The 26,158-nt window shown below is 34.9% G+C and overlaps 4 protein-coding genes across 5 annotated transcripts; 2 read left to right on the forward strand and 2 right to left on the reverse strand.

The window, feature by feature from the left end:
- Positions 1-93: 93 nt before the first annotated feature.
- LOC135684564 (AP-5 complex subunit beta-1-like) lies at positions 94-4,103 on the reverse strand. Its single transcript, XM_065200176.2, has one exon. The coding sequence runs from the start codon at positions 3,933-3,935 to the stop codon at positions 1,251-1,253; it is 2,685 nt and encodes an 894-aa protein (XP_065056248.2). The 5' UTR covers positions 3,936-4,103; the 3' UTR covers positions 94-1,250.
- A 4-nt stretch (positions 4,104-4,107) lies between these two features.
- LOC148957325 (G patch domain-containing protein 1-like) lies at positions 4,108-13,649 on the forward strand. The gene is made up of 5 exons (XM_089115604.1): positions 4,108-4,753; positions 6,058-6,294; positions 7,037-7,181; positions 7,680-8,193; positions 9,162-13,649. The coding sequence occupies exons 1-5, from the start codon at positions 4,154-4,156 to the stop codon at positions 10,783-10,785; spliced, it is 3,120 nt and encodes a 1,039-aa protein (XP_088971730.1). The 5' UTR covers positions 4,108-4,153; the 3' UTR covers positions 10,786-13,649.
- A 137-nt stretch (positions 13,650-13,786) lies between these two features.
- On the forward strand, positions 13,787-18,646 carry LOC148957326 (26S proteasome non-ATPase regulatory subunit 9-like). The gene is made up of 7 exons (XM_089115609.1): positions 13,787-13,975; positions 14,840-14,939; positions 15,731-15,850; positions 15,958-16,022; positions 16,748-16,849; positions 17,754-17,842; positions 18,507-18,646. The coding sequence occupies exons 1-7, from the start codon at positions 13,880-13,882 to the stop codon at positions 18,529-18,531; spliced, it is 597 nt and encodes a 198-aa protein (XP_088971735.1). The 5' UTR covers positions 13,787-13,879; the 3' UTR covers positions 18,532-18,646.
- Positions 18,647-18,980: 334 nt separating this feature from the next.
- LOC148957327 (mediator of RNA polymerase II transcription subunit 4-like) lies at positions 18,981-26,132 on the reverse strand. Of its 2 annotated transcripts, none has more exons than XM_089115607.1 (9): positions 25,996-26,132; positions 24,290-24,365; positions 23,876-23,930; positions 22,413-22,528; positions 22,258-22,315; positions 20,619-20,705; positions 20,009-20,179; positions 19,443-19,519; positions 18,981-19,226 (listed from the first exon to the last, which is right to left on the reverse strand). In XM_089115607.1, exons 1-9 carry the CDS (start codon positions 26,097-26,099, stop codon positions 19,092-19,094), a joined length of 879 nt encoding a protein of 292 aa, XP_088971733.1. In that variant the 5' UTR covers positions 26,100-26,132; the 3' UTR covers positions 18,981-19,091. The 2 variants fall into 2 exon arrangements, with proteins under 2 accessions (XP_088971733.1, XP_088971732.1); XM_089115606.1 differs by having other exon boundaries at positions 19,976-20,179.
- Positions 26,133-26,158: the final 26 nt, after the last annotated feature.

Genomic DNA, 26,158 nt, shown 5'->3' on the forward strand with positions numbered 1-26,158 from the left:
TTTTGCAAAGTATGATCTGTTGTTCACAGATTAACCAGATGTTCATGAAAATCTGTTGGTGGATTATGTTGAAAATACTATAGCTACTCCTAGGCTTGGGCTTTTTTCATAGTATTCAAGTTTTGTTCTTCAAACGTGGATTGAATGGGTCTTTATGATACTGCTAAAATCTGTTCAATGTGGATCTTTTGCCTTAATTTCTTTTGTCATCTTGACAACCAGCAACTTGTCACTAATAAAAGAAGAATTATTATAAAGCCAAGAAAATTTTTTGGGATTCTCTCTTCGTGACTAAAGCCATTATATCTAAATATGTATGCAGAGGCAGCACCAAGGGTGGTATGAGGGGTGTAATTACATGGTCGGCATATTTTTACTAGAAACTAAAGAGAGCTAGATAGGGGTAGATCATATTTTCATCTGAGTAAGGAAAATTTACCTGGTACAAAGCACTGAAACAAGGCAAAAGGGCGTGCTCTCACTGTTCACACCCATTACACACCCACTCGACAGTAGCTGCTACTGCCACTGTATGTGCGGCAATGCACCTTTGATGTGGGTGTTCCTATCTCTGTCTGGGAGCAAGATGGATGGGAACAGATTTGGATAAAATTATGTTTTGAAAAAGGTCAGTGGAAGTGAAAACAAAGAGACCTTTTACATGCTGCAATATAACTAATGAAAGCTGAAAACCAGACTGGAAACTTTGACACAGGCCCACAACATGTTCCCAGCACACATAAACTTTCCCATCTGGCTAAAAATCTTATTAAGTTTATAACTATTAACACCTTGAGTTTCTAAGTGTGTGTGTGATTTCAGAGATGCGGTCTCAAATTTCCAAAGGGAACTTGTATGGGCAAGGAAAAATCTTGAATGGTTTTCTTTCAATATATATGGCCCATTTGGGAAAAATTGCTCCATACAAAGCCAATTTATTGACTGTTTATGTATTGGCACTTACAACATTCTGGGGTTTATAACACAAGATGAGCTGAATGTAAAACATACCACACATTCATCCTCACATGTTGATTTGTCAAAATCAACAACTTGGCAATAACATGTTGGGGAAGTATTTATAAATCAAAAATTTAAAAGGAAATTATAAATTGCATTGGTCTCTAAACCTATATGTATTTAATAAATTTCTTTAGACAACTAAAATAGCAGATTAAAGTGTATCAGATGTATAAAATATTCAGGTATTTATATAATATTGTTCAACTGCTCCCCCTACATACTAAAACTCATTTGTTTGACAAGACAAGCTCATCAAGAAAGTCACCAACCAAGTCCAAGAATTTCCAGTTATCTATGCAGATCCAGACCATAGTTTCTTCATTTGCCACCTTGATGTCCATCAATATATGATTTGCAGGTGACAGAAAGACACCAATCTTATATCTTTGCTTGGTCTTTTCAACACAGAATCCCTTTAGGTCTTTTTCTAAAACTTCGCTGATTTTGTTCTCTGAGATGTCCAATCTTTTAACTGACAGTGCACAAGTCTGTTCTGAGGATCCCATTGTCTTCTGGTTTTTCTTAAAGTGCTTCCACAAACACTCAAACAAAACCCTTTTCTCTAATCCATTTTCAGTATCATCAGAAGCTGATATAAGTGGCTGGAAAAAGTCAAAGAAATTCAACTGAAGTGGTTTAGCTGGTGCAACACATATTCTTCCTTGTTCATTCATAAAAGTGCAGCTTACAGCAACTTTGAATGGTAAAGAGTCAACTGGATACAACTTCAGCTTGACTACTTGCTCCTTGTTAGCTTGTTGCCTAGATTGAGATTTTGCACATGTGTATGGTACAAGAGCATCAGGTATTTCTTTGCACTTTCCATTGCTGTTGAATTTTATCATCAAGGCATATACTTTTGATGGTGCATTATTGGCTACATCTTCCCTGAATGCAACCTTTATATCAAGGTCAATACTTTTATCAGCGAATTGTTCAAGGACCATTTTATATGTTTCCACATCTGTATATAAGCTTTCTTTCAAGCACATCACTTTTTGGCTTCTCTGTTGAACAAATTTATTGAAAGTAAAACATGGAGAATCTAGACGAATAGTTGGCAGTACCCCCTGAACTAAGTCAGCAGGAATCTCAACCTCTCCTTTTTTGCTAGCTGATTTGGAGTTAGCTTCTATTCCAGGCTGGGCAAAAAGCTTAGTAAAGTACTTTGGTGAAGCACAGCCAATTATCATGTAGAAGAACAGGGCTCTGTCTCTGATATCTTGATCTTGATATCTTTTGTGTATAAACCATAAAAAGTCAGCTAGCTCTTGTAGTATCTGCAGTGAATCATGGGTTCTTAGAATTGCCTTACATACTGACAAAATTTGGCTGCCAAACATCCACTCGCCATAAATGATACCATCTGTATAAATGGTTGATGTCAGACATAAAGACCTCAACCATTTGATAACTCCATAGGGCCACAAGCGAGCCTCTGAGCAGGCTTGCTCAATCAACGGAAAGTAATTATCTGATTGAGCAAGGAACTGTGCCTTTTCTAATTTAAGAATGAAGCCTGCTATCTGATGAATAATATTTTGTTTTATTTGTTCTTCAGGTCCTTTTTTGATTCCCATTATAAAGTCAATGGTGTACCCAAGCAACTTTGGCATCTTAATTGTCATATGAACAATCCTCTTTGCAATTCTCTCTTTCTCTTTTTTGTCACAAGTCTGGTTGAATCTGAAATAAAATGCCTTAAAAAGCAAGGAACTATATTGACCACCTATACCATTATTCACCATCTTCAAAGGTATTTCTAAGCTTTTCATAAAATCAAAGGCTGTTGGGTTTATTTGCAGTAAGTTTGCAACCAAGTCAATTTTTCCATTAATGATATTTATGGGATCAAAAGGAAAAGTCTTGATCATTTCATCGCAAACCTTCTGAAGTAAAAACTCTGAGTCACCTAGGAAATCAATTTGTCTAACTACTTCAAAAAACCATTGCAGGCACATCAAAACCACACCATTTGGAAAAACAGGTAGTTTTATCAACCTCAACAAACAATGGGCTAGAGCATTCAAATCCTGTGAAGTAATAACTCCTTGCAAATGATCAAAAGCGAGCAGTAAGCCAAGATGGATTACTTGCAGATCAGTTGAATAGCAGCATTGTACCATCTTGTTTTGCAAAACAACCTTTGGCATGTGGAGATTTTCAAACAGAAATCCAATTTTTTGGCCTATTTGCCACAGGATAACTGGAGACATGTTGCTCAGATCACCTGCCAGAAATGATGTGATTTGCTGTTCATCTTTTTCCCCAATTTCATGGTGTGTCATGTTGAAATCCTCATAGTATGTCAGGTCCTGACATCCAGATTCATTATACTGCAGAATATTACATAACACGGTGCTAAGCAGTAGCATATAACTCTGTGATGCAAATGATTTCTCTTTCTTTGTCAGATCAAACAACAAATATATGCAGTTTGATAGGATAGAAGGGATGGATGTTTCTAGTTCAAAGAGACAGTCACAAGCAACTTTTCTTACGAGTGTTTCACTTGGAATATTGACTCTTTTGCACAGGTCAACAAATATTTGTGTTATTTCTTTGACAAGCTGTGGGTTCAATTGATTAAGCTCAAACTGAATGATGAGTGTAGTTGTTGTTACCAGACAATTGATAACATAATGAGTGTCATGTTGGTCTGCAAGAAGGTCTTTCAGGATACATTTTATAGAACCAACAGCATGCTCAGCGAGCTCTTGAGACTGTATCAAAGATTCTCCGTACTCTTGAAGCACAAGCAGCAGTTCGATTTTTGTTGTCTCTGATATGTCTTCATATAAACCCTGTAGAATGTCATAGAGAAAGGAAGAGCATTCTGACTCTGTTCTGTTTTGTTGCCCTTTGAATTCAGCTATCTTTGCTGACCAAAATGTTTCACTTGTTTTCACCATCTCAAAGCCTATCCTTAAGTTCCGTTACAAAATTTTATATATCATAATCTACAAGAAATTGTAGAATAAAGCCTATATCCAGTATGCAACATGTCCAAGTCAATAATATCTATTGAACATCATTTGCCTGCATTAGCCTTGGAACCTTGATCACTTCCTTAACCTCGCATTGGATTTTTGGAAGGTTGTCTCCATTTCATTATTTGTCATTTTCAGCAATGGCGGACGAGGATGATGATGAATGTTTTGTGACAATTGGAACAGCGTTTGATATTCCAGAAAAAGATGAGCAGCCAAGAAAACAGTTTGATAAGCATGAGCAAGTTGTTGTTGATTCAAAGGGAAGAAGGCGGTTTCATGGGGCGTTCACCGGAGGATTTTCAGCTGGTTATTTTAACTCTGTGGGCAGCAAGGAAGGTTGGACTCCGTCAACATTTTTGTCTTCAAGGTCGAGCAGAGCCGAAAAAGAGAAGAAGGTACAGAGACCAGAAGATTTTATGGATGATGATGACTTTGGAGACTTCGGAATTGCTCCTAAAAAATTCATGACGAAGGAAGATTTTTCCCCTGCTGACAGAGAAATAAACGAAAGGAAGAGAGTTCTGGGGCAAGCTGTCCAAGAAGGTGTTGTTAGAAGTGCTATACCGGGTGGTATCCCTGTTGATGACCTGATCATTCCATCAAGATTGTCGATTGGAGTCCAGCTCTTGCAAAAGATGGGTTGGAAAGTTGGGCAGGGTATTGGTGAAAAGCAAGAAATGCCCAAGTTGGAGCAAGAAGATTCCACACTTTCCAAAGAAAACAATCCCTCACAAAAGGTGATCTGTTATTCTCTGTTACGGGAAATTTTTTCTTCACATATGCCAAAACGGAGCACAGAATTGGAATCTTCATGTTGAAATTTTTCTGTGCCAAAAATTCCATCTTGTTCGGGCCACCAGGCAATGAATTGTCCATTTGCAAAATTTAGCTTTTCCTATACATTTCAATGGAATTTGTTGCTGCAGTGAAACATTTTCCCTACAGCAGCAAATTCTGGTCAAATCTAAAGAAATTTCTAAATATTCAATCATTGACATATCTTGTGCCGTACAACCCAAATGACATGAAGTTTTCAATATTTATACTGAAAACATTGTCTTGAAATTAACTTATAAGCTAATTTCAAGACAATGATTTCAAATCTGGAGTATAGCTTGAGAAGGGCGAGTGACATGCAAAACAATGACATTAACCCGGAACGGACAATTATTTTCATATCGCTTGGCTTTTGTTTTGACAAGCAAAATTTTGTTTTATGTATACACAATTCTTTCTATGTTGACTTCTCAAACCTTTAAGCTTAATGAACATCTATTAAAATAAAGATAGTTTTGATGTGAAACTATATAAATACAACCAGGTTACTTTCACCTTAACAAGCATCTGAAGTTGTCCCAAACATGTGTAGTTACTTTAAGCTAGAGACTCAATAATAAGAACCAACAAACACTTGCTTCTTAAATGCTTTGTTCGTGGTTTGTTTTACCCCTAATGTTAGATTTGTTTACAATTTTAACAATCTAATTGCTAGCTGTGTAATTTGAAAGAGGAAAAGGAATCCAATTCTCCTAAGAGTATAAGCTTGATATAATGTATTTAGCCTAGAGTATAATAAGCTTTTCTATTTAAACTCCTTTGTAGGTAATTATCTGCATCTAGGGCACTGGGATAGCTTTTTAGGTTTATCTCAGTGTCCTAGGCAACCTTTCACAAACATTCTTCCTTAATCTTTTGCTTCTTTACGTTTTCAATGATAGTTGTGTTTTAATAAATATATCTTTTATGTACACCTTGTATAATGCTAATCAATTTGATTTTTAGTTAAGCAGAAATTTAATTCTATACATGAATCAATTGTAATGTTAGAGGGATAATGACATGTTTGTTTAAGATTCCCAAGAGAGAGAAAAAGGAACTCAATCTGTCTGCACAACTGGAGGTCTTTTGTTTTGATTAGGAGAAATATCAAAAGACCTTATGAATAGATGATTTTCTCTTCTTGGTTGACAATTTTGATAATTTGCTTGGACATGACCATGCTTGGACAATTTCCTCTTACAATGATATCTTACAATCATAGGTTTATGGGTGTGCAGTACCTCAAAGTATGCCATCAAGTACAGACTTAGATTATAAAAGTATTGTGAACCTTCTTGCCCCAAAAGATGCCCAGTCTATCAATTTCACGCCAAAAGAGAACATACATGGAATTGGTTACAAAGGACTTACCCCTGGTGCAGCCCATTCTTTTTCTGCTGAACATTCTTCAAAATCATTCAAACCAACTGGTAGGGAGAAAAGGGGCATCAGAGGACAGGTAAGCTTTCAGTGTTTAATTGCAAATTTTCAATATGGCAAACAAAAGAAACATTTTTTTAGAGTATCTTTATGTAAAGGTTAAATACTCAGACCTTTATTCATAATTTATATTTATACAAATTGTGCTAATACATGAAACCAGAGACCACAGAACATCACTTAAAAGTTTTTAGGGCTCAGCAGGTCAGGGGCCAATTACAACAATGATTGATTTTATGGCTTTAAGAACATTTTTGCCTTGGCAACCTTCTGTGGTCCTTGTGTAAAACTAATTTTTACAGGCAAGCAATATCCATGGTAAAGTACATAGTCATGGTAAACTTGTTTTAGTCCACCTACTTTTGCTCTGATGAAGCCCCATCTGCCTGGGCAAAAAATTACCCTTCACTAATTTACGTGCTGTATTTGTTGTTGTTCATTCCGTTGCATTGTGGTGTTTCTTATTTGCTACATTTTTATTGATTTTTCTCTGCAAGAATTCCTTTGGAGTCCGTTGAGCAGCCTGCTATTGTGATCTTTTCTTTATTCACACAAGTACAAATATGGAGTTGTTTTTATGGCAATATTTTCCAGAATGCGCTAAGATAAGCCTAAACTTTCATATCAAACCTTGAATATTTGATAAGTTTCATGTAGATTCATATACCTATAGATCATGGACATTGTGTTTTTATATGCAAACATTTTTAGTGATTTCTTCTTTTTGTCACACATATGTATTTATTTTGAATTTATTCAAGGCTTTTGGTGTTGGTGCATTTGAAGAGGAGGATGAAAATATTTATGGCGCAGAAGATATGTCTGAATATGACTTTGCCTTATCTTCTGAAAAAGAACCAAAGCACCTGGGATGGTCTGGCCCACCAAGAAAGGATAAAGAGAAGGGTATGCACTTCTACATTGACATTTTGAACTGAGGTTATGCCAGGTTCTAAGACACAACATGGCTACTTTGCTTTCTCGTGTAGATATAATATTATACTTCTAACTAATTGCGAGGAAAGAATTTGATGTTAGCAACACCTAAAAGGTGCTAGCTAGGATAATATTAAATCTGTAGAGGAAGCTTAAGCCTAGCAGATTATATTTTACATTATGCTAGGCCAGGTTTCTTCTGGCAAGAAGATATTTCAGCATTCATCAGATCATGTAAAATTAGTTCTGAGTGAGGTTATGAGTTAAACTTATGTGATATTTTCTTGATGACATATGTATGGTTTTTAGAACGTGTGGTTGTTGAAAAGATTACTCTTATAACAATTGTACACGAGCAAAATCTCTGCATTTTTGTAGGGATTAAGCAAATAGAGAATTAAACAATGTTGCCTCGTGTGTGTAAACAAACTCAATAATTACTTTTTGTTGACTTTGCTTTTTTCTAAGGTGCAATCGCAGGATTTCAGAAAGCTTCAAGACCCACAGCAATCAACAAGATTTTCCGTCCTCCACTTTTGCCAGCAAACTATGTGCCTGGACAAAACTTTTCTAACGTGAAACCCAGTAAGAATATAAACGAAGGTGGGGGCTTTTCTTCACTTAATTCAAATGCCAGAGCTCTTCTTCTTGGCGAAAAGGTATCAGCAAAGCATGTGGCATCAGAAATTTTCCAATCAACAAGAGAATCAGTGATGTCGCAAGGAGGGGAGCTTTCTTCAACAAACGAGAGTAATTTTCGAGCAACAATTAAAAAGCCTGGAGAATTAGAACCTGAACGTCCAAGAAAACCTTCTCGTTGGGATACCAATGTGAGTGGCTCTATTACGTACGCAGGGCGAAAAGATCCATCAAGAGAAGGTTCTTTTCAGCCATTTTTGAATGACCCTGAAAAGCAACAAAGATATGACTCCTACTTGGAATCGAAAAGGTTTGGCAAGAGCTCAGAGCTGAAATATAGCGAGTAAGTCTGCACTTTGTTGAATGAAATTTTGTTAGTTTTGATGCAAATTTCAGTTTCTTGTACAGTTTCTTGTAAGTTGTTAACCTTCCTCCAGACAAAGAAGTCCCAGAAGGCAAACCTTCCTCACAAAACAATAGAAAGTGGGCGTGTTCTGGGTGTGTCATAGGAGCTTCTATTGTTTTTCGTGGACCTTTCTACGGTCAGTGGCCGTGCGAGCGTAATGTTTTCCTGAATCTGACAGTTTATTTAGCTTTCTTCCCTCCGGAAATGCATATAAGGAATTTTATCAACATTTGACAAAGTATATATGTTTTTGTACAATCTTTATTTGTAAATGCAAAGCAGAAGGTGAATTTTAATTCGGAAAATGGCGTTTTAACGTTACTTGAGAGGCATTGTTTTGATATTGTCACTAATTTCGCAAGCTGTTTAAATAATGAGAGAAGGTTTAGAAGAAGCGATGAAACATTAAAATCTAATTTTGCAAAGCACAATAGTCTGCACGAAAAAGTATTAACAGAAAAATGCCCCGTAAAAGTATTTAATGATAGATGGAATCAATTGATCATTTTAATGGAACTGTTACATTAAGCTGCAATCAAAAATCGAGTGGTTCTAGTCATCTTACTGGATAATAGTAGTTTTTATGTACTATGAATTCCATACTATGCCATACTATGAATTCTTCAAGAACAGCGCCTTTTCATTTTTGTACACCAAGAGGGATAAGGAGGGGATGGTATGTACACCAAGAAATACGTGGATAGGGGGGTGGCACGTACACCAAGAAGCGCAAGGGATGCGGAGTGGTTTTAATACCTCACCGTGCACTTTTGCAGATATGTGTTTTTATAGTATACATCAATAGAAGCACTGGCCTATTCCACTCATCCAGTGATCCAGTTATCCATGTTTGAACCTCGTTTATCCACCATCATATTTGTCAATATTTCCCCATTTTTCTATAGAAACTTAACTGAATGGGAAAAGGAAAGAGAAATGGAAGAATTTGCAAGAGCCTCTGTATTATTTCGACCGATGTCAAGCTCCATTTCGTCTCGATTTACTAGAGGGACAGAGTCTTCAGAATCTAAAGAGAAAGGAGACAAAAATCAGGAGGACCAAATACCAGATTGTGAAAAAGCTGCAAAGCTAGGCATGTTTGGAAAGATGACCAGAACGAAATACGAGTGGCACCCTAGTGCAATTCTTTGTAGAAGGTTCAATGTCCCCCACCCATATCCGGGCTCACGTTTTACGGGCACACCAGGTCAGGAAAAAAGAAAAGCAAGCGACTGGCTTCCCGTCATAGATATGACAATTAACGACGAAGACTCTTCGAGGCCTAGCGATTCTACAAGATCCTTTCGAGAAACGAAACCTGAGAATTTGAAAAATGAAAAAGTACGTTATGATGGTGAAGAAATTTCAGTCAATTCAGTAGACAATGAAGTAATGCAGCCGACAGCGTTCGATGGAAAAACGTTAGATCAAAAAGGAAGATCAACAGAGTCTTCTAAACAGGCTGGACCATTATCTTATTTAAACGACAAGAAAGAGGTGGATGAGAAGGGTGTCACTGTCCTTGACACATCTTTGGCTGATGCTGATGCTGGAGATAGACCATCATTAGACCTTTTCAAGGCAATTTTCTCCGATTCAGAGGATAGTTCTTCAAGTGAATCAGATGAAAAAGAAAATGCTGGTCTTGATGAAGAGAAACTTGATAAAGTAAAGACTGAAACTGATCAAAGTAGAGAAAAATTTCAAGGTTCGCAGGATAATGATTTCGCAGAGAAGCAATCTGAAAGTGATATATCTATTAAAATTACCAACACTAGCAGAAAAGAAAGAGACCCCCCGGATACTTCCGAGAAAGTTCAGATGACACTAAGTTATACCAGTGGAAATGATGCATCCAGTGGTGTGAATTTGTTTGGGCCGTCTTTACCACCAAGGCAAAAAAGCGTCGATGATCAAAAAATGCAACAAGAGAAAAGGATTTTAAAAGATCGGGAACGGTCTTCTGAACACTATAGCGGAACTCTCAGTAGAGAAGCACACAAGAAAAATGATACTAAAAGAAACGAAACCACTTCTCAAAGTAAAATATTAAATTCGAAGACTCGGAAGAGCGAGACTCGGAAGAGCGAGACTCGGAAGAGCGAGACTCGAAAAAGCGAGAAAAAGAAGCACAAGAAAAACAAAAGCAAAAAAAGAAAGAAAAAATCCCACAAGACTACTCGAAAATCTGAAAAATATCTTGATAGGACAGACAGCTCATCTGAATGGTCTTCAGGCTCAGATGAAGCTTGGGAAGGATCAAAATTGAATGTCTATAGAGACGATGATCGTGATTTGGAAATCAAGAGTGATAAGCGTAAGGAGAAACAACGAAGCCGGCATGAAGAACGTGAACAACATCAAGAAAAGAAATCAGCTGATATTTACTCTCATGCTTCTTCGACTGACAGAAGGCACAGTCGAAAAAGCGATAGCGAAGAGCGTCTTCCTTCTGCAAGGGATATATATAAAAAGCTGAAAAAGCAAGGTTTATCTATCCAAAGAATGTCTGCTGCTGATTTTATGTAATCGTTACAACTGATGCAGCTGCCTCACGTCAAAGTAGTTGCTGAATAGACATGTGACGTCTTTTTTGTGTTCGTAAACACATTACGTGATCAATTTCTTAAAGCTTTTTCACCCTGTCCACCCAATGTGAGCCTGCAGAATCATCGGGGAAATCCGGTCTATTATTACAACTGCTAGATGGGCATTTACGCTCCACACCTCTTTTGAAAATTTAAAGGAGAACGAAAGAAGCACTGATCTTTGTTGCTAATTCTAGTTTAAAACCGGGCTTTATTGAAAATGGAGCCTTATTAATAAGTACTCAACGAGATTAGAATGAACTGTTTGAAAATATTTCCAATCTTCAATCATCATGGTTCAAACCTCCTCATTTGGCCCCTAATCAGCCCTGATCGTTGTGAGAACTCCATGCCACCTTACCAACTCTGATGCCCTTTCGATAAGTAATCTAAGTATGTAAATGATTCCTTATGTTCAATGCAACCGTCTCTACTTGTATTGCCATATTGACTCATTATGTTCAATTTTCCAGTTTCTTTGATTTGGAACCTCTGAAAGCAGAGGCTGCTAAAAACTATAAACCACTTGCATTATGTCATGCAAAAGCTGGGTGAATATAATGCCATATAATGGTATGTATGAAAAATGTTCTTCTGAGCCAGTGCTCTTTTCTCGAGTTGTGCCAAAACTCCTCACCCACAAACTCTGATACTTCAGCCACAAACGTCACCCACAATCAAAATACACGACAGTGTCCCGTGTATAAGAAGCACCTTTTTCACTTATAGGCCTGACATGTTTTTCAAAAAAGAGATTATTAGAAATTAAAAAAGAGAGCCTTAAATCTGTGTAAAGTTTCGTATTGGACAAAAAATATGCTATCGATCAACTACTCAGCTGCGACTTCTATTGACTACGAAACAAAGTGTCTCTTAATGACTTCAGAAGAAGGATAAGTTGAATTGCAAATTTTCTCGGATACAGAGACAATACAATTTGGTAGCTGGCAAACAGTGTTGGTTATCTTTTATATTAAAAGAAGCGATCTTTTTCTCAATCATATTCCTATTTCTCATTAAATAGGGCATTAATTTGGAAATCAAAGTTTCTTGTTTGTAATTTCGCGTTTCTTGTATGCGGAACACAGCTGTAAATCCTCGCTCAATATGTGATCATAGTATTATTGTCTGTTTACAGAAACGGCTGTCTTCCTGGATTGCTTTCTTTATGATAAAACTCGTGATAAAACGCAATTTTCTATGCGTAGACTGTATTTTAAGAAATCCAAGCTCAGTATTTGATGCTAATTTCATTATCATTGTTTGTTTACAGTTGATGATAATGAGGTGATGATTCTTGATTTACTTCGGTACACATGGCAGCAAAAACAAATATTTGTCTCTTCGAAATCTTTTAAGTGTGTCATATATCCAGGTCACTGGAATAAATGTTTGGCGTTTACATTAAACATCAAAAGACTCAAAGCAATAAAATGGCTTTTTGTTGCATCATCACGATTAAAACTTTGCCTTTGTTTGCTTTTTGGTAGTTTATAGTAAGATTGTAAGCGAATTTTCCATGAACAATATTTTGTTGAGTTGGGTGAAAGAGACTGAAAAGTAGGTGAAGGGATGGGAGAACTCTTTGCAATCGCTGGTTAGAATAATTTGTTTGGTTCATACAGAATGTGAAAAGGTACGTTAACTTTGTTATTTTATTACTGAGCTTCAAGGTGAATTGAGCTATAATTGAATAAGTAGCCTGGATAAAATTATTTCTCGTACATGCAACAAGATTTAAGGTCTTTTTTGAAAACTTTGACATCCTTTGAGCAACCAGCTAATTAATGCCATTAAATTTTTCTTAACGAAAAGTATTTGTAAGTTTTCTTTTTTAATTAGCAATTTCCGATTGCTGGACACAAAAACGCTGCTTCGTAGAAATGTGACAAATTATTTTACCTCGATGTTTGTAAATATGCTCTTATTAAATCTACAATTTTCTTCCTATATACACAATATTTAACGGGAAACTTGATTAGGACGTTGTCATATGATTAGCATTTTTTTTTAAATTGGTTTGTTTTCAAAATGCCATATTGGATTCCTATCTTTAATGCATCTGCTCCAGACCAATATGACCCCTTGGACCAATATGACCCGAAAGTCATATCGGTACAGATCCAATATGACACCAGGGTCATTCCGGTCCAGGGAGGGTTTTATTGGTCCAATTTATTAAATTTTTGTACGAAAAATTGGCAGAAAAAGTAACAAATTATGGATGCAGTTTTATTTGCATGAAATTGCTTAAATAAAATAGTTGGATGGCAAACTCCAGTTTTCACCAGAATTTAACTTGCACTGAGCACTATGTAGGTTATATTGTTCGATAAAAGAAAGGATGCCAAGTGAACAGTTATGAAATGTTTAATGATTTTTTAATTTGAATCATACTACCCAATGACTCTGAATGTGAATAACGATTTGAATCTACAACGAATTGGCTGAGGTATGGCCGCACGAGAACTCCCTTCCGTAACAAATCACTTTATTTTACTGGTCTTATAATGTATCATTCAAGCCAAGACTCAGGGCAAAAGAAAGAGAAAAAGTTATTTGGGGCCGAGAGCATTGGTTTAGGAGCAGGTTCTCCAGATAATGTTTTTAGGCCACTTCTACTGGATGCCCATATAATGCTTTGTTTTGCATTGACATCACAATGCTATCCATTAAAACCTCACAAATAGCACAAGATATTCTGAAAATATAAGTATATATATCTATAGATTCAATCTACTACATTTCTTTGACTGTCTCACTTACTGTACATCAACTCGCACTTTAGTAAACCGTCCAATAGTTAGTAAAATAAAGGAAAAGTAAATTTGTGATTCGGTTAAACAGAGATGAAAATGCATTTTAGCAGCGTGATTTCTTCGTGAGATAGGGGAAGTTATTACAATACAACAGCAGCAACACCTTTGCATCAATTAGAAGCACATCCATCTTTGGTGTACTACAAGGAGGAAGCTTTTCCCCTTTTTTGATTACACTTGCAGCGCTTCGTGGAAATCACTGGAAATTTGCTCAGAATGGAGGATAATTCTGTCGTTCACTTAAAAGGGTTAATTGCAAAGAAAGAAAAAATTGAACAAGAAATAAAGGCTTTCCAAGAGGTTCTCGAATCTGTATGTTGTCTTGTTTGTTTTCGTTTATTCCATGACATTTTGATCAATAATGTTTTTAGGCCACATTGATTTTTTCAGAAACTCGGTTTTAAATTTCTCAGAAACTCGATTTAGATGAGTAGCAGTAAAATTTTGGTTCTAGTGCGAACAAAAGTACACTTGAAAGGACACTGTGTAATGTCTGGTTTTATCGAAAATATCACCAACTAAGTAGGCCCACGGCTAATCCTCTGACGTTCAAGAATGAGCTTGAAAATTTATGGTTCAAGTATCATTGAAACAGATTTAATTTTGTCACATCAAAACAGTTATTTTTCTTAGATTGCCTAAAAATGTTATATTTCATGCTGTTTTTGCTAAATATAATGGAATTCTTTTTTCTATATCACAGGGTAAGAGGTCTTTTTGCCAAACCTTTTGATACATTTTGAAATAGAACAAAAAAGTTCATCAGTTGGGACAATTTATTAATTGAGGTCATAGAGGTTTGTGGTGTATGTTTAGGAAAAGCTTTCTTCCTAGATACAAAGACAAAACACAATGATTGGTATTGTGCCCCCAAAAAAGTTTTTTGTGCTCTTCTTTCAATGTTTATGTATCTGCTTTCATTAGAATGATAAAAACAGCTATTTTGCAAAATATTATTGTTTGCTAGAGGAACAATAGCATTTTATATCTCTAGGGCAGCATAAGCAGATTGTTGTCTACAACCTTAATCACTGAGTCATCCTCACATCTAAGCTAGTTTTTGGTAAAAAGAAGTGGTGCAATTTTTCTGTCTACCTATGTAGTTGTACATAAGAAATTTAAGAAGTTTGATAAATTTTGCATTGTAAACTCACAAACTTTGATGATTTGATGTAGAACAATGTTGGTATGAAAGATGATCTGGTTGATAAAGATGGTTATCCAAGAGCCGATATTGATGTCTACAGTGTAAGAACAGCCAGAAATAAAATCATTTGTAAGTTGCTTAGAACATCAACTTTTGGTAACCAGAGAAACTATCATTTGTTATGAATGTAAAATTAACAAGTTCATTTAGTTGTCTAATGAAGCTGTATTTTCTTGGTTTGTGGGCTAAAACAGAATGTATTCAAATTCTCACAAACTTTGCACAAGTCTCTTTTCGAAAGGAAGAATCAATGAAGTACAATAGAAACAATGGAACTAATTAGGTTCACCATCAAACCTTTGAATTAAAAGCATGAAACTGACATGGTCTAAATAGCCAGATGAAATTGTCACATTAGTTTTATACAGGAATTTCCAAATAAATAACCTAGGCTTACGTAGTACTACCTAGCCTTAAGTATTACATAGTTTGTTTTGATTATTTTTCCCAGGAATTAGATATCCTCTGCTGGACAATTTAGAACCTTCTATTTATGCCTTCTTTTAATGTGTGTTTCAGTTCACAAAAAAGTTGCAGCAGATGTTTACCTTGATTTGCCAAAAATGAAAAATAATGATTAACTCACAGCATTGCAAACATGAAGAACAATGTATATGAAAGATGCAAATATCTAAACATGGTCAAATAATGAATAACTATATTGGCTAAAGAAATACCTTGCAAAAAATTTCAACTTTAGGGTAGGGCTTTGTGTGGGTGTGGGCACAGTCCATGAGAGCTGATAATGCATCCAGACCTAATTTTTCTGTCTGTCTAAGATAAATCATTAAAGCCGTCACAAGAATCATGAAGAGCATAGCCTGCATTCTTTTGCATATTGAATTAAATTTCTTTTGTAGGTTTGAGAAATGACCTAAATTCCATTATGACGGAAATTGAAGAGGGATTACATAAAGTTCATGCCATGGCAAGAGAGAATCCAAAGGAGTCAAATGTAGAAGATATGGATACTTCTCCAGGTATTTTAATTTGTCATAGTTTTCAAGGTTTGCAAGTTTTATAAACATATTTTTGGAATGAAATTGATAAGTTATCTTTGAACTGATTGGAATCTCTTTGTTTTCAGATTTGGAAATGCATCCATTTCTTTCAGTTGACTTGATAAGCAGAGAGTCTCCAGCTGAGAAGGCAGTAAGTTGAATATCTCAGGCTGCCTTGAAATTTGTGATAGATCATTGGTCTCCTGAGCTGCGTTACATAATTTCAGTCTTCATTTCACCTTTTCAATCATTATGTCATAAGCAGTTTAAGATTATAAATGGTGAATGCCAAGCTGAAACTTTACAAAGTCGTATCAAGTTACAATTCTGTGCCTCTATTCAGAAAATTAGTTCAACTTTGCATCTAATTAGTTCAACTATAAGCTATGCCTGTGGTGGCAGTTTAAGAGATGAAAATGAAACTATATTATATTCACTGGACTAGAAAATTCAAGTAGGGCTTTGGTTTATTTATTATTTGAAAGCCAAGACATGCAATTAAGCAAAACGTCATGTTTATTTGGGTAGCATTGGCGAGAATAACTTTGTATGCACCTGCTGAAATTTTTGTGACCCGCAGATTGCATGAAACTAACTAAAAAGATCAAATTATCTGAAGGACTAGAAAACAGGGAAATTAGTTAAATCGCTTAATTGAGTTTGGATAGCCAATGACTTAAAATAATCAGTCTGAAAAGCCAAATTTCAGAAATCATTTTCATAATTGAACTGAAGTTAATTACATCAGTTCAAATGAACTTATAAAGTAATTTTCTTCTACGAAATAACATAAAAGTAAAAATTATTAAAAATTAAAATCATAATTGTTGGTTTTTTCAAATTGTTTATTATTTCATTTTTTATGAATTCTTACAGGGGTTGACACTTGGTGATCAGATTTTAAAATTTGGCACTATAACATCAAAGAATTTCAATGGGCTAGCATCAATTGGCAGTCTAGTACAACACAGCAAAGGGGTTTGTTTTCTTTAATCGAAAATATTGTGTCACAAAATAGTTACAGTCATGGCTAGTGTACATTTAGTGTTAAGTTGAGTTAGGTTAAATAAAGAGATCAATATAGCAAGAGCTTCTGGGTATTGTGTTGAGATATATTATACTATTGTATACAATGCCTGCCAACAGTCTTGGAACACTGAGATCAATTTCCAAGGTCAAAATCAATCATCCCCCTCTCCCCTACAGAACAATGTTGGGTTACTATCAAACGAGTTAGGATTTTAGGAAGCACTTTCTTTTGTGCTTTTTTTATGATATTTCTCTATATCATCAAAATTGTTTTAGGGGAAGGGGTGGAAGTAGCAATTTTTTTCATTAAAGGAATGAAAGATATCAAATGCAGCGTAAATTGCTGGGTGTTCCAAGTACTTTTGGCAGGCATTGTAGTTCTGTTTCAAAGGAAATTGCTGAACATGAAGTCTCCTTGACTGTGTTAAACTGCAAACATATCGGTACATCTCCAATGTGAGATGCAATATGATCTACATTCTTGTAGGTTTGCAGTTAAACATAATTTTAGTTTTTGCTAGTATTAGAATGTCTCTCGACAGAATTTGTGTGCTAATTGTTTCATATTAAGGCTCATGAAAAGAAGATCAAAGATATTGACCAGCTGATATGTATAAAAAGGCGACAATATTTTTGTGCTTTTCTATGAAAATGTCCTCTCAGCATTTTTTGACATCTTATTTGAGTTAACTTCTATTTTTCATGTAGGGATAATATTTCAAATGTTTTATAAAAATCTTTACAATAATGGTATACAACTAGTTCTGCAAAGCTTTCTGATGATACCATGCAAGTGCTTTTTCAATATTTTGGTTTTGTAGTATAGAAATAAGTTTAAATATTTTCCTTTCAGAAACCTGTGCCAATAGTTATTAATCGTGAAGGATCCATAAAAAATATCACACTAACTCCAAACACTTGGGAAGGTCGAGGTCTTTTAGGGTGAGCATGATTGCCTCAAATTATTTCTTTGCCAAAATTTATACTACAGTTGACTCTGCTTATAGTCACTCCACTAAATAGTCACAGTCACATCAAATTTAGACCCAAATATACGAAACTATTAAATTTAGCTCCACTTACTGTCAGACTCCCTTTACAGCTACAAGTTTTCAAGCAATATTTGGTGTAACTTGAACCGGAGTCTAATGTGTCAACCTAAATAATTTATGAATGAAAACTAGCTTGTAAGCAATGTAAACATTGACTTTGGATGAAAATATTTATTACTACTGTTTGTTTACAATTTCCTGTATGAATGATAGAATGATAGCAATTGCCTGTCAGTTTTGAAGTTGACCTTTTTGTTAAACATCTATATCAACATGCTGTGGTTCAGTGGTCAAGGCAAATAACATCCTTATTTCAATTACACAAACATGATAAACGGTAAAATTTTTGTAGACTGGTGCATTGAAACTGATGCATCATTTTTGTGTTTAAGATGCAACTAGCAATTGAAAATGCCCTTGAACTAAGTAAAGTCTTATGAATCTAGGAATTCTTTTAAACAAAATAAATATGATACAAGAATGTGGTTGAAAATATGTGTTGCACATATTCTGTGCATTCTCTGTTATGCTAAAGGCTTTGTTTTTCATTTTAGATGCAATGTTGTACATATCAAGTAGTTTCATTATGAAGTGAAGTTCAAATCTTCTTGGAAATTACAGTCAATGCATCAAAAACAGAAGGCTTATTTGTTTCTCTTTATTGATTGGCAAACCGTCTAGAATGCATAACTTTGCCCACACCTTTAAGATGGCAAAACATGCACCATAAAGCTGGTTTTGCTATGAGAAAGAGGTATGGAATTGTGGAGTAGACAGTGGCAAAAAGTGCATCTTCAATCTGCGGCTTAAGCTGTGAACATTAAGTTTATATTTGTGATTTGTTAAAGCATGCATTAATTGGTAAATATTAAAATTAGCAAATATACTGGTCTTCCTTACATGTAGTTCTGGCTAAAAATGACATCTTGAAAGATATTCTTCTAGTGTATACATTCTAGTAGATACTTATTTGTTATGTATCTTGTATTCCTCCATTGTCAACAGAGATGAAAAAGTTAGAAACTCTGTCTTGGGCAAAAATATATGTACAAGTAAATTTTAACAAAAACAGTTACTCGTGGCCTAATATGTGTTTCAGAAGTTTCTAAACATTCCATTGATTGCTTTCTTATGTACCACTATGGGCTGTCACTGGATGAGGAATCAGAGGAAGTTGACATTAACTCTACATCATCTGTATTTACTGGCCTCTCTTCTCCATTGAAAATTGGTGGTTGAATGGCATTAGCAGATACCATAGCATATGGTTGCTCCTATGAATATAACAAAAATGTAATTTTCTCAATGATATAAAGAAAAAACATAAGAAAGAGGTATTATCTAATGGTACTTGGATATTATCTTTTAATGAAAGGTTGTTTTTCGTGTTCATAGTGATCTCAAAAAAGTCATTTTTAATTATCTTATACTGCAAATAACTAAACATCATCTTATTCAACAACACAGCATAAGATATATTCAAATCTCACTTTATTGTCTAAAATTTGTTGATAGACTTCATTTGTCTGCTCTGATAGTGACCATACACCAGGATTATTAGGTCGACCTGAAAAATAATTCATATGAAATAAAAAAGAAATTGGGTAAAACCATGCAGTAAGTATTTTTGTTTGAGTTTTGCTATATTGCAAGATATTGTTTTTGTTAAAAACAATGATTATGGTTTTAACATCATAATTTGGTTTTCTCTACCAATGTTATCTCTAGAGCCTCTATGTCTTCCATAAAGTTTCAAGTATAAATAGCCTGTTTTGTGGTCAATTAGTGACTGGGTTGAAAACATTTTTTTTACTGAATACTTTTGCTTCTTTTTTCTTCATTTTTGTTTAATTTCTTAAGTACCCATCTGCCAGTGAAAATGTCTAAGGCCTGTAAGGACTAGATTGCATAGAAAATAGATTTTATCAAATGATACAAAAAATCCTATTGTGGCATCTAGTGACCCCTTTTTGTGTTTGCTATCTGAACAGCTTTCGTTTCAAATAGGAGTAAGATTACGAACCAGATGTTCCTAAAATATCATTTGTTGTCTCACTTGAATTGCTAGCTGCTACTGAACTAGCTGTTTGATCTTCTTTCAAAGTAGGATCCAGAGCTTGTGAATAGTCATCATCAGCTGAAAGCCCACTTCTTGACTGCTGGGACAAATGACCCAGCCAGCCTCGCCGCATAATAAAATCTAAAGGATATGGTCGTCTTGGGTCTCCTGAATTACCATTGAAAATATAAAATAATAACAATTAGACCAATATTCGAGGTGTCGGGATAAATATGACTAAAAAGTGGGCATCAGAAGGTAAATAAATATCTCAGGATGCTTTCAAATGGTTCTCTGTTGCTGAGAACCTTAAATCATGTAGAACTACAGGTTTCTAAAACAGATATAGGAAGATAATTCAATGAAATTTCATTAACATATTTGCAGTTTCCTACAACAATAGAATTTAGTATTATTGCTAGTGTATAGCAATATCTAGAAGCTCTGTTTTTAGGGTTTCATATTAGCAACTGCAACTTGTTTTACTCATTTCAACAAAGGAAAAAGTTTACCTACAAGCTCATTTGGATAAAAGAAGAAATATATTTTTCAGGATTTTAAACAGAGGTAGCTTGCATTCATAACTGAAAAAATATACAGGCCCTACCTTGTTGCCAATCAGAAGGTGCTTCAACAGCATTAGAACTGCTTATCCTGAAGGCAAATTTGATGAGGTTTTCGGATGAAACTGAAGCTAGAAATGGAGTTGAGATAACAACTGAGATTAAGTAACTGTTAATTTGGACCATTTGTGAATGAATGGTAATTTCTAAATAATGGCTACTATAAAAAGTTGGTTTGTTGAAGGAAGCTCCAAAAGGGCAACAGTGATTGAAGAAGAACAGAATTGAAGAAGATACTGAAAATGAAACATTCAAACTAAAAAGTCTTGAAACCACCAATATATGATAAACAAATATAGCACTTGCTTCAGATCAATAATGGTTCTCTGTGGTGTAGTGGTAACTGCATAGGACTAATAATTCAATGGTTTTGGGTTTGAGACCAGCACTTTTGACAGCATCTTTCAGCAAGGTGTTAACATAGATTTTGGGGCTCTCTATCCAGAGGTTCAATTGCATTCCTGGTTCTTAGTTATGTGCCCTTTCCATAGATGCAACCTGCTAAATGCTCTTGTGCATTGCAATCAGGCTACAGTATGGGTTAGTTGAGTGTAACTGAGTCAGGCCTTGCTCTAAGCAAAATGAAGATGCTCCATAAAAAGAGCCCCTTATAAACTCTAGGCGCTCTAATTTGCACCTTTAAATATAATATCCTTGAGAGCATCCTTCAAGAGCTTTGGAAGATCGAGAGCTTCATATCAAAAGCTTTGGAAGAGTGTTAAATAAGAAATTCAATGGTGATACCAAAAAGCACCATAGTATGAAATAACAAAACATGCAGCAAACACTATGTTAATGCAAATATAGAAATATAGGAAAACGCATGGCTTTAAGTCACGTTTATTTTATTTTATTTCCCTTTTTATGCTATCCATTCTATAAGAGACACTAGAATATCTACTACTCGCGAAAGCAAATGAAAACTGAAAAGCAATGCTGTAATTTGGACGGAAATGTGATCTCCGATTTGCAAAGGTGATTCTAAATTATTAAGAAAAAACAGAAAATAATACTTCAACAGAAGATTAACACTTGCTCGAAAATCAAATAAATCTGCAGGAGAATACGCTTGATGACCTAAGTCCTTGGTGGTTATTAGAGGGTTATTAGATTAAAGATGGTATTGAAAACCCAACGTTGAATTTGCTGGATTTTTTTCTCAAGGGGTAATCTGACGCAAATCATAATATTGCGGTCTATTGGGAAGATAGTTTATGCTTGATCAAGTTTATTAGACAAAGGCCAAGAAATTATTTTGCTCCGTGGTAATATTGTTTTTACGTTTTGAGGGGCTCTATAAATTGCTCTCCAAGGCTTCTTTTGGGTGCGCTCTAGGCACACGCTCGATCGAGCGCCTTTCCGGGCAAGGCCTGCCGAGTGTAATCAAAAAAGAAGTGAGAATATGTTGCTATTCTCATTACCTGATGAAATTTTATGCTGGAAACAAGGAAATTTTATTCAACTTCAAAGTACAAAGTCATCTTTTTGCTATATTAGTCTTTGTACTCACTCAAGGTACAACAGTCTAAACTACATTCATTACCAAAATAACTATGCTACATTCATTTGCTGTGATATTATCAAGCTTAAAAAGTTTATGTTTTGGAAGCCAAATAAACTTACCACCATTTGCTTGTCTGGAAGCATCTAGCTTTCTTTTTGCTTCAAACAGAGCATTTGCCTATAAACAGAAATGAGATTGTGGACCAAGGATTAAAAAGTAACAAAGGTATGGTCTTGTGTAAAGTAAGAGAAAATTGTTGATAAAAACATCATACCAATATTTGTTCAGCATCTCTCAGCTGGCTTTGAAGTTGCAGAATTTCCTGATCTTTTCGTGATATTTCATCTTTGATTTGTATTATTTGTTGCTGTTTTACTATCTGTTTCTCACCTAAAAATAAGGCATTCAGTAGTCCTTATAAAGCAACAAAAAAGGCCTTTTATCACAATTGTGACCACTGGAGCAGTATGCTCTAAACTTGATGTGGCTTGGGCTTTTCATCATTTCTCAACCATTCTGAACTGAACAGAAATTGATGCTTTATAGTAAATGATCTGTGTGCTTTATATGGTGCTAGCAAAAGGTAGTGGGATTATGTTGAAAATTGAGGCACAAGAAAAAAGGGTATCATTTGGAAACAACTAAGGAGTTTGAGAATCAGTCTGAACACTTTAACTTTAACTTTAACTTTAACTTTAACTTTAACTTTAACTAACTAACTAACTAACTAACTGATAGCTGCAACTATCAGTGAAGGGGTCCTTTTTGCAAACCTTCAGCATGCAGATTTGTGACTTCACATGTGATGCTAGTTCAATGCAAAAATGACTAAGGTAGAAAAATTATGCAGCCTTGTTACCAAATCAAAAATAGCCTTATAATTTAAAATAATATTTGAATCACACATGTTTAAAATTGGCTAATCAAATAGCATAATTACCAATTACCATAATTGTCAGGCTCATTTCCATTAAATTTGTAAATAAAGACAATCACAGATGCAGCTTTAACACATAGTTGACAAAGTAGCAGAAAATAGCATATTTTGCCATGTATAAGATGCATTCTTGTATAAGATGCACACGTTGTATGTTAAAATTCAAAGAAAATAGTTCCAACTACACCTTGCCAAGTATAGAATGCATCCTCCTTTCTCAGTACTTGTAAAGCATATATTTTTAAGTGACAAAATAAAATAAACTCAAGGATACTAAAGAAGATACTAAAGAAGCTAAATCTAGGGTGGAAAAATTGGTCAAACCAAACAGGTGCACAAATACATTCAAAATTGGCAAACAGAATGACAGGGATGTAAAAATCTTCTTTGTCTCAAATTTTCTCAACAACTGTTGTTCATCAGCCCTGCATATTCAGGAAACTTTGCAAATTAAAGCTGCATTCAGCCTACTTAGACTCGGGGCATCCTCTGGGTTCAACCATATAGAAATATTTGCTTTATTAATTCCATACTGGGTTATAGTTTGCCATATGTTGGATGTTTTTGCAAAGTGACACCTTTGGTTAATGAGGAGAATATTTCCTTCAAAAGCGCTCTAAGTATCATAACATTTTATTACTAAACAAGCATTTGTTTTAAAAAACAAACAACGAAAAAGGCAATAAACATGTGTAAATAAAATGTTAAATAAAAACCATGTATTACATGCACCCTCAAAACAGGTGCATCATAAACATGGCAAAATACAATACTGAAAATTGTAATTGGCCATCACTTACCTACTTTAACTGCCATTTGGATCTCTTTGTCCTTTTCAATGAGTTTTTCAACAGTCTTTGGAATCAAAAGGTAAATGCTCAGAACAAAACAAACTTTCTCAGAACTTTAGTCTATAGTTAGATGCACACTGTACCAAAGTAAAATTTACAAAATAACAAGGCCTTTTTGTCAAAATGGTTTGGTACAAGCCATGTTATTCATATGTTAATCTAACAATTTAAATCCTTAACTTATGAGCAGCATTAAATGAGGTCTAGCTACTTTAGACATTGCAGACTTATGTTTGTAGCTACCAACTAATCATACTTTATGATCTTCCCTGCAAAAAGGGTTTTGTCACAATTGATGTTACGATTAAAGAATTGCATGGATCAAGATTGATTGATATGCCAATTTTCTCCACAAATACCTACCTCTGACACATGTTGAATAAGATCATTTTTCGGTCCCCTCTGTGATGCAACTGATGCAATGTTGTCAATAAGTTCTCTGTTGAAGGATTTGGAAATTGAAAATCATTATATTTTAAGAATGCATCTATAGGATTACAGAAATGGTTTGATGAAAAGTGAATATGCAGATATCAGATGTCAAAAGAAGAAAACCTGAAAACTTTGTAGAATAGAAAACCAAATCTAGAAATATTAACGTAAATGTGGGGCAAGGATAAGATTATTAAGAAAGTTAAGAAAATTGAAAGACCATTTGTTTTCACTACATTGAGTGGTGCCCTACCTTCAAGTTGAGTTAAAAAAACTGACATACCCTGGATACACAATAGTTTTGCATCAATTTTTTTTAAATAATGCTGAATAAAGTAGAATTTTGAATAAACTTAAAGTATAAAATAACCTGATGAAACAAAAGTCAATGTTGAGTTCCCCAGTTTCTTAATGCTTTAGGAAATTTCAATAATAGGAAATCATTTTTTAAGTATTTCTTAATTGTGATGTCAATAAGTCTAGCTTGTGGTCCTATATCTAATTTTCCTTGCTAGAATAAAGTCAATTAAAAAGTGATGGGGAAGGTTTTTTGATTGCAAACACAGACTGGAAACGTGAGACATTTTTATCTGATCTTAGGAATGTCAGAGGGTCTTTAATGAAAGTGTTGTGCAGAAAATTGATCATATTTTTTCAGATGCAAGCAAAAAGTGTGCTATACGGTTTACCAGAATACATTTGAAATGGAATGGGCTTCCAATCAGCTAAGCTCAAAATTCATCAAATTTTCTACAAAAAAAAAAAACTGAACAAATAGTAACAGCAGATCAGGCTTCGGCTATTCAGATTTAAATTACTAATTTTAACAGAAGTATGCTTGTTAAAAGCACAAAAACAACCTAGGCTAGATGTTCCAGACTTCTGTGATCATTTTGATCTTGGCTGTGCATATATTGGCTGCTACCAGCATGAAATCCATGTAAAGCCCACACCAGATATACACCAATAACCAATAGATCATCCATGCCAGATATTTCCCATGTAAGCTACATGAACTCAACACTGGCACCGCTATCAACAATGAGACCTTTTGATGTTTCTATAGTTTTCACTAAAAGCTTGTTAGATTTCTTTCAAGGGTTTTTCCTTGTTTTATATGCTTAGAAAAGGAAATTATGTTTTTGTTTTCAGGTTTTGTGTTTAAAGGTTCTGTGTCTAAAGTTTAAAGGTTCAGGTTCTGTGATTTCTGTGTCTAAAGTTTCTTTTTGCCTTGTGTTTTGCTTAGTGTTTTCTGGTGAAAACGTATCGATGACCTCACACTCTGGCCTGTCACCCTGTGAGAATCTTCACTATTGAAGGCAGACAGTAATTGATAGATGTAAATGTAGACAGGTGTAGCCTCTATATACTCGCTTAATTTATATGTTGAGTTTCTAAAAAAGAATAAGTATATGACACTTGTACACCCGACATATAAAAAAACACGTATAGACGTGATTTTAAAAATGAGAACCTATATTTCTCTCACTAATACCTGAAAAATGGGCATATTTTCTAGTCTGGCTGCTTGGGCTCCCCCGCCGCCTGCCGGTCAAGTGTATATTCGTTATTCAGCACCAAATCAGATACAAAGAATTGTAGATTAAGGAAAACTTGCACGAAAATAAACAACATACTTGCTTATATTTTCAAAATCATCAATTAGTCTTAATAGAACTTCTTTTGTCGAAACTGAACAAGGCACTAATATCCCACCGTGATCATCATGTTCCGCCGCCATTGATGAAAATCTCGTTTTCAGGTCAGACACACACAACAACAACATTTTAGTTCCTGGAG

The sequence above is a fragment of the Rhopilema esculentum genome, unplaced genomic scaffold, assembly GCF_057945365.1.
Source record: "Rhopilema esculentum isolate cy_ngs unplaced genomic scaffold, ASM5794536v1 HiC_scaffold_34, whole genome shotgun sequence".
Lineage (NCBI taxonomy): Eukaryota > Metazoa > Cnidaria > Scyphozoa > Rhizostomeae > Rhizostomatidae > Rhopilema > Rhopilema esculentum.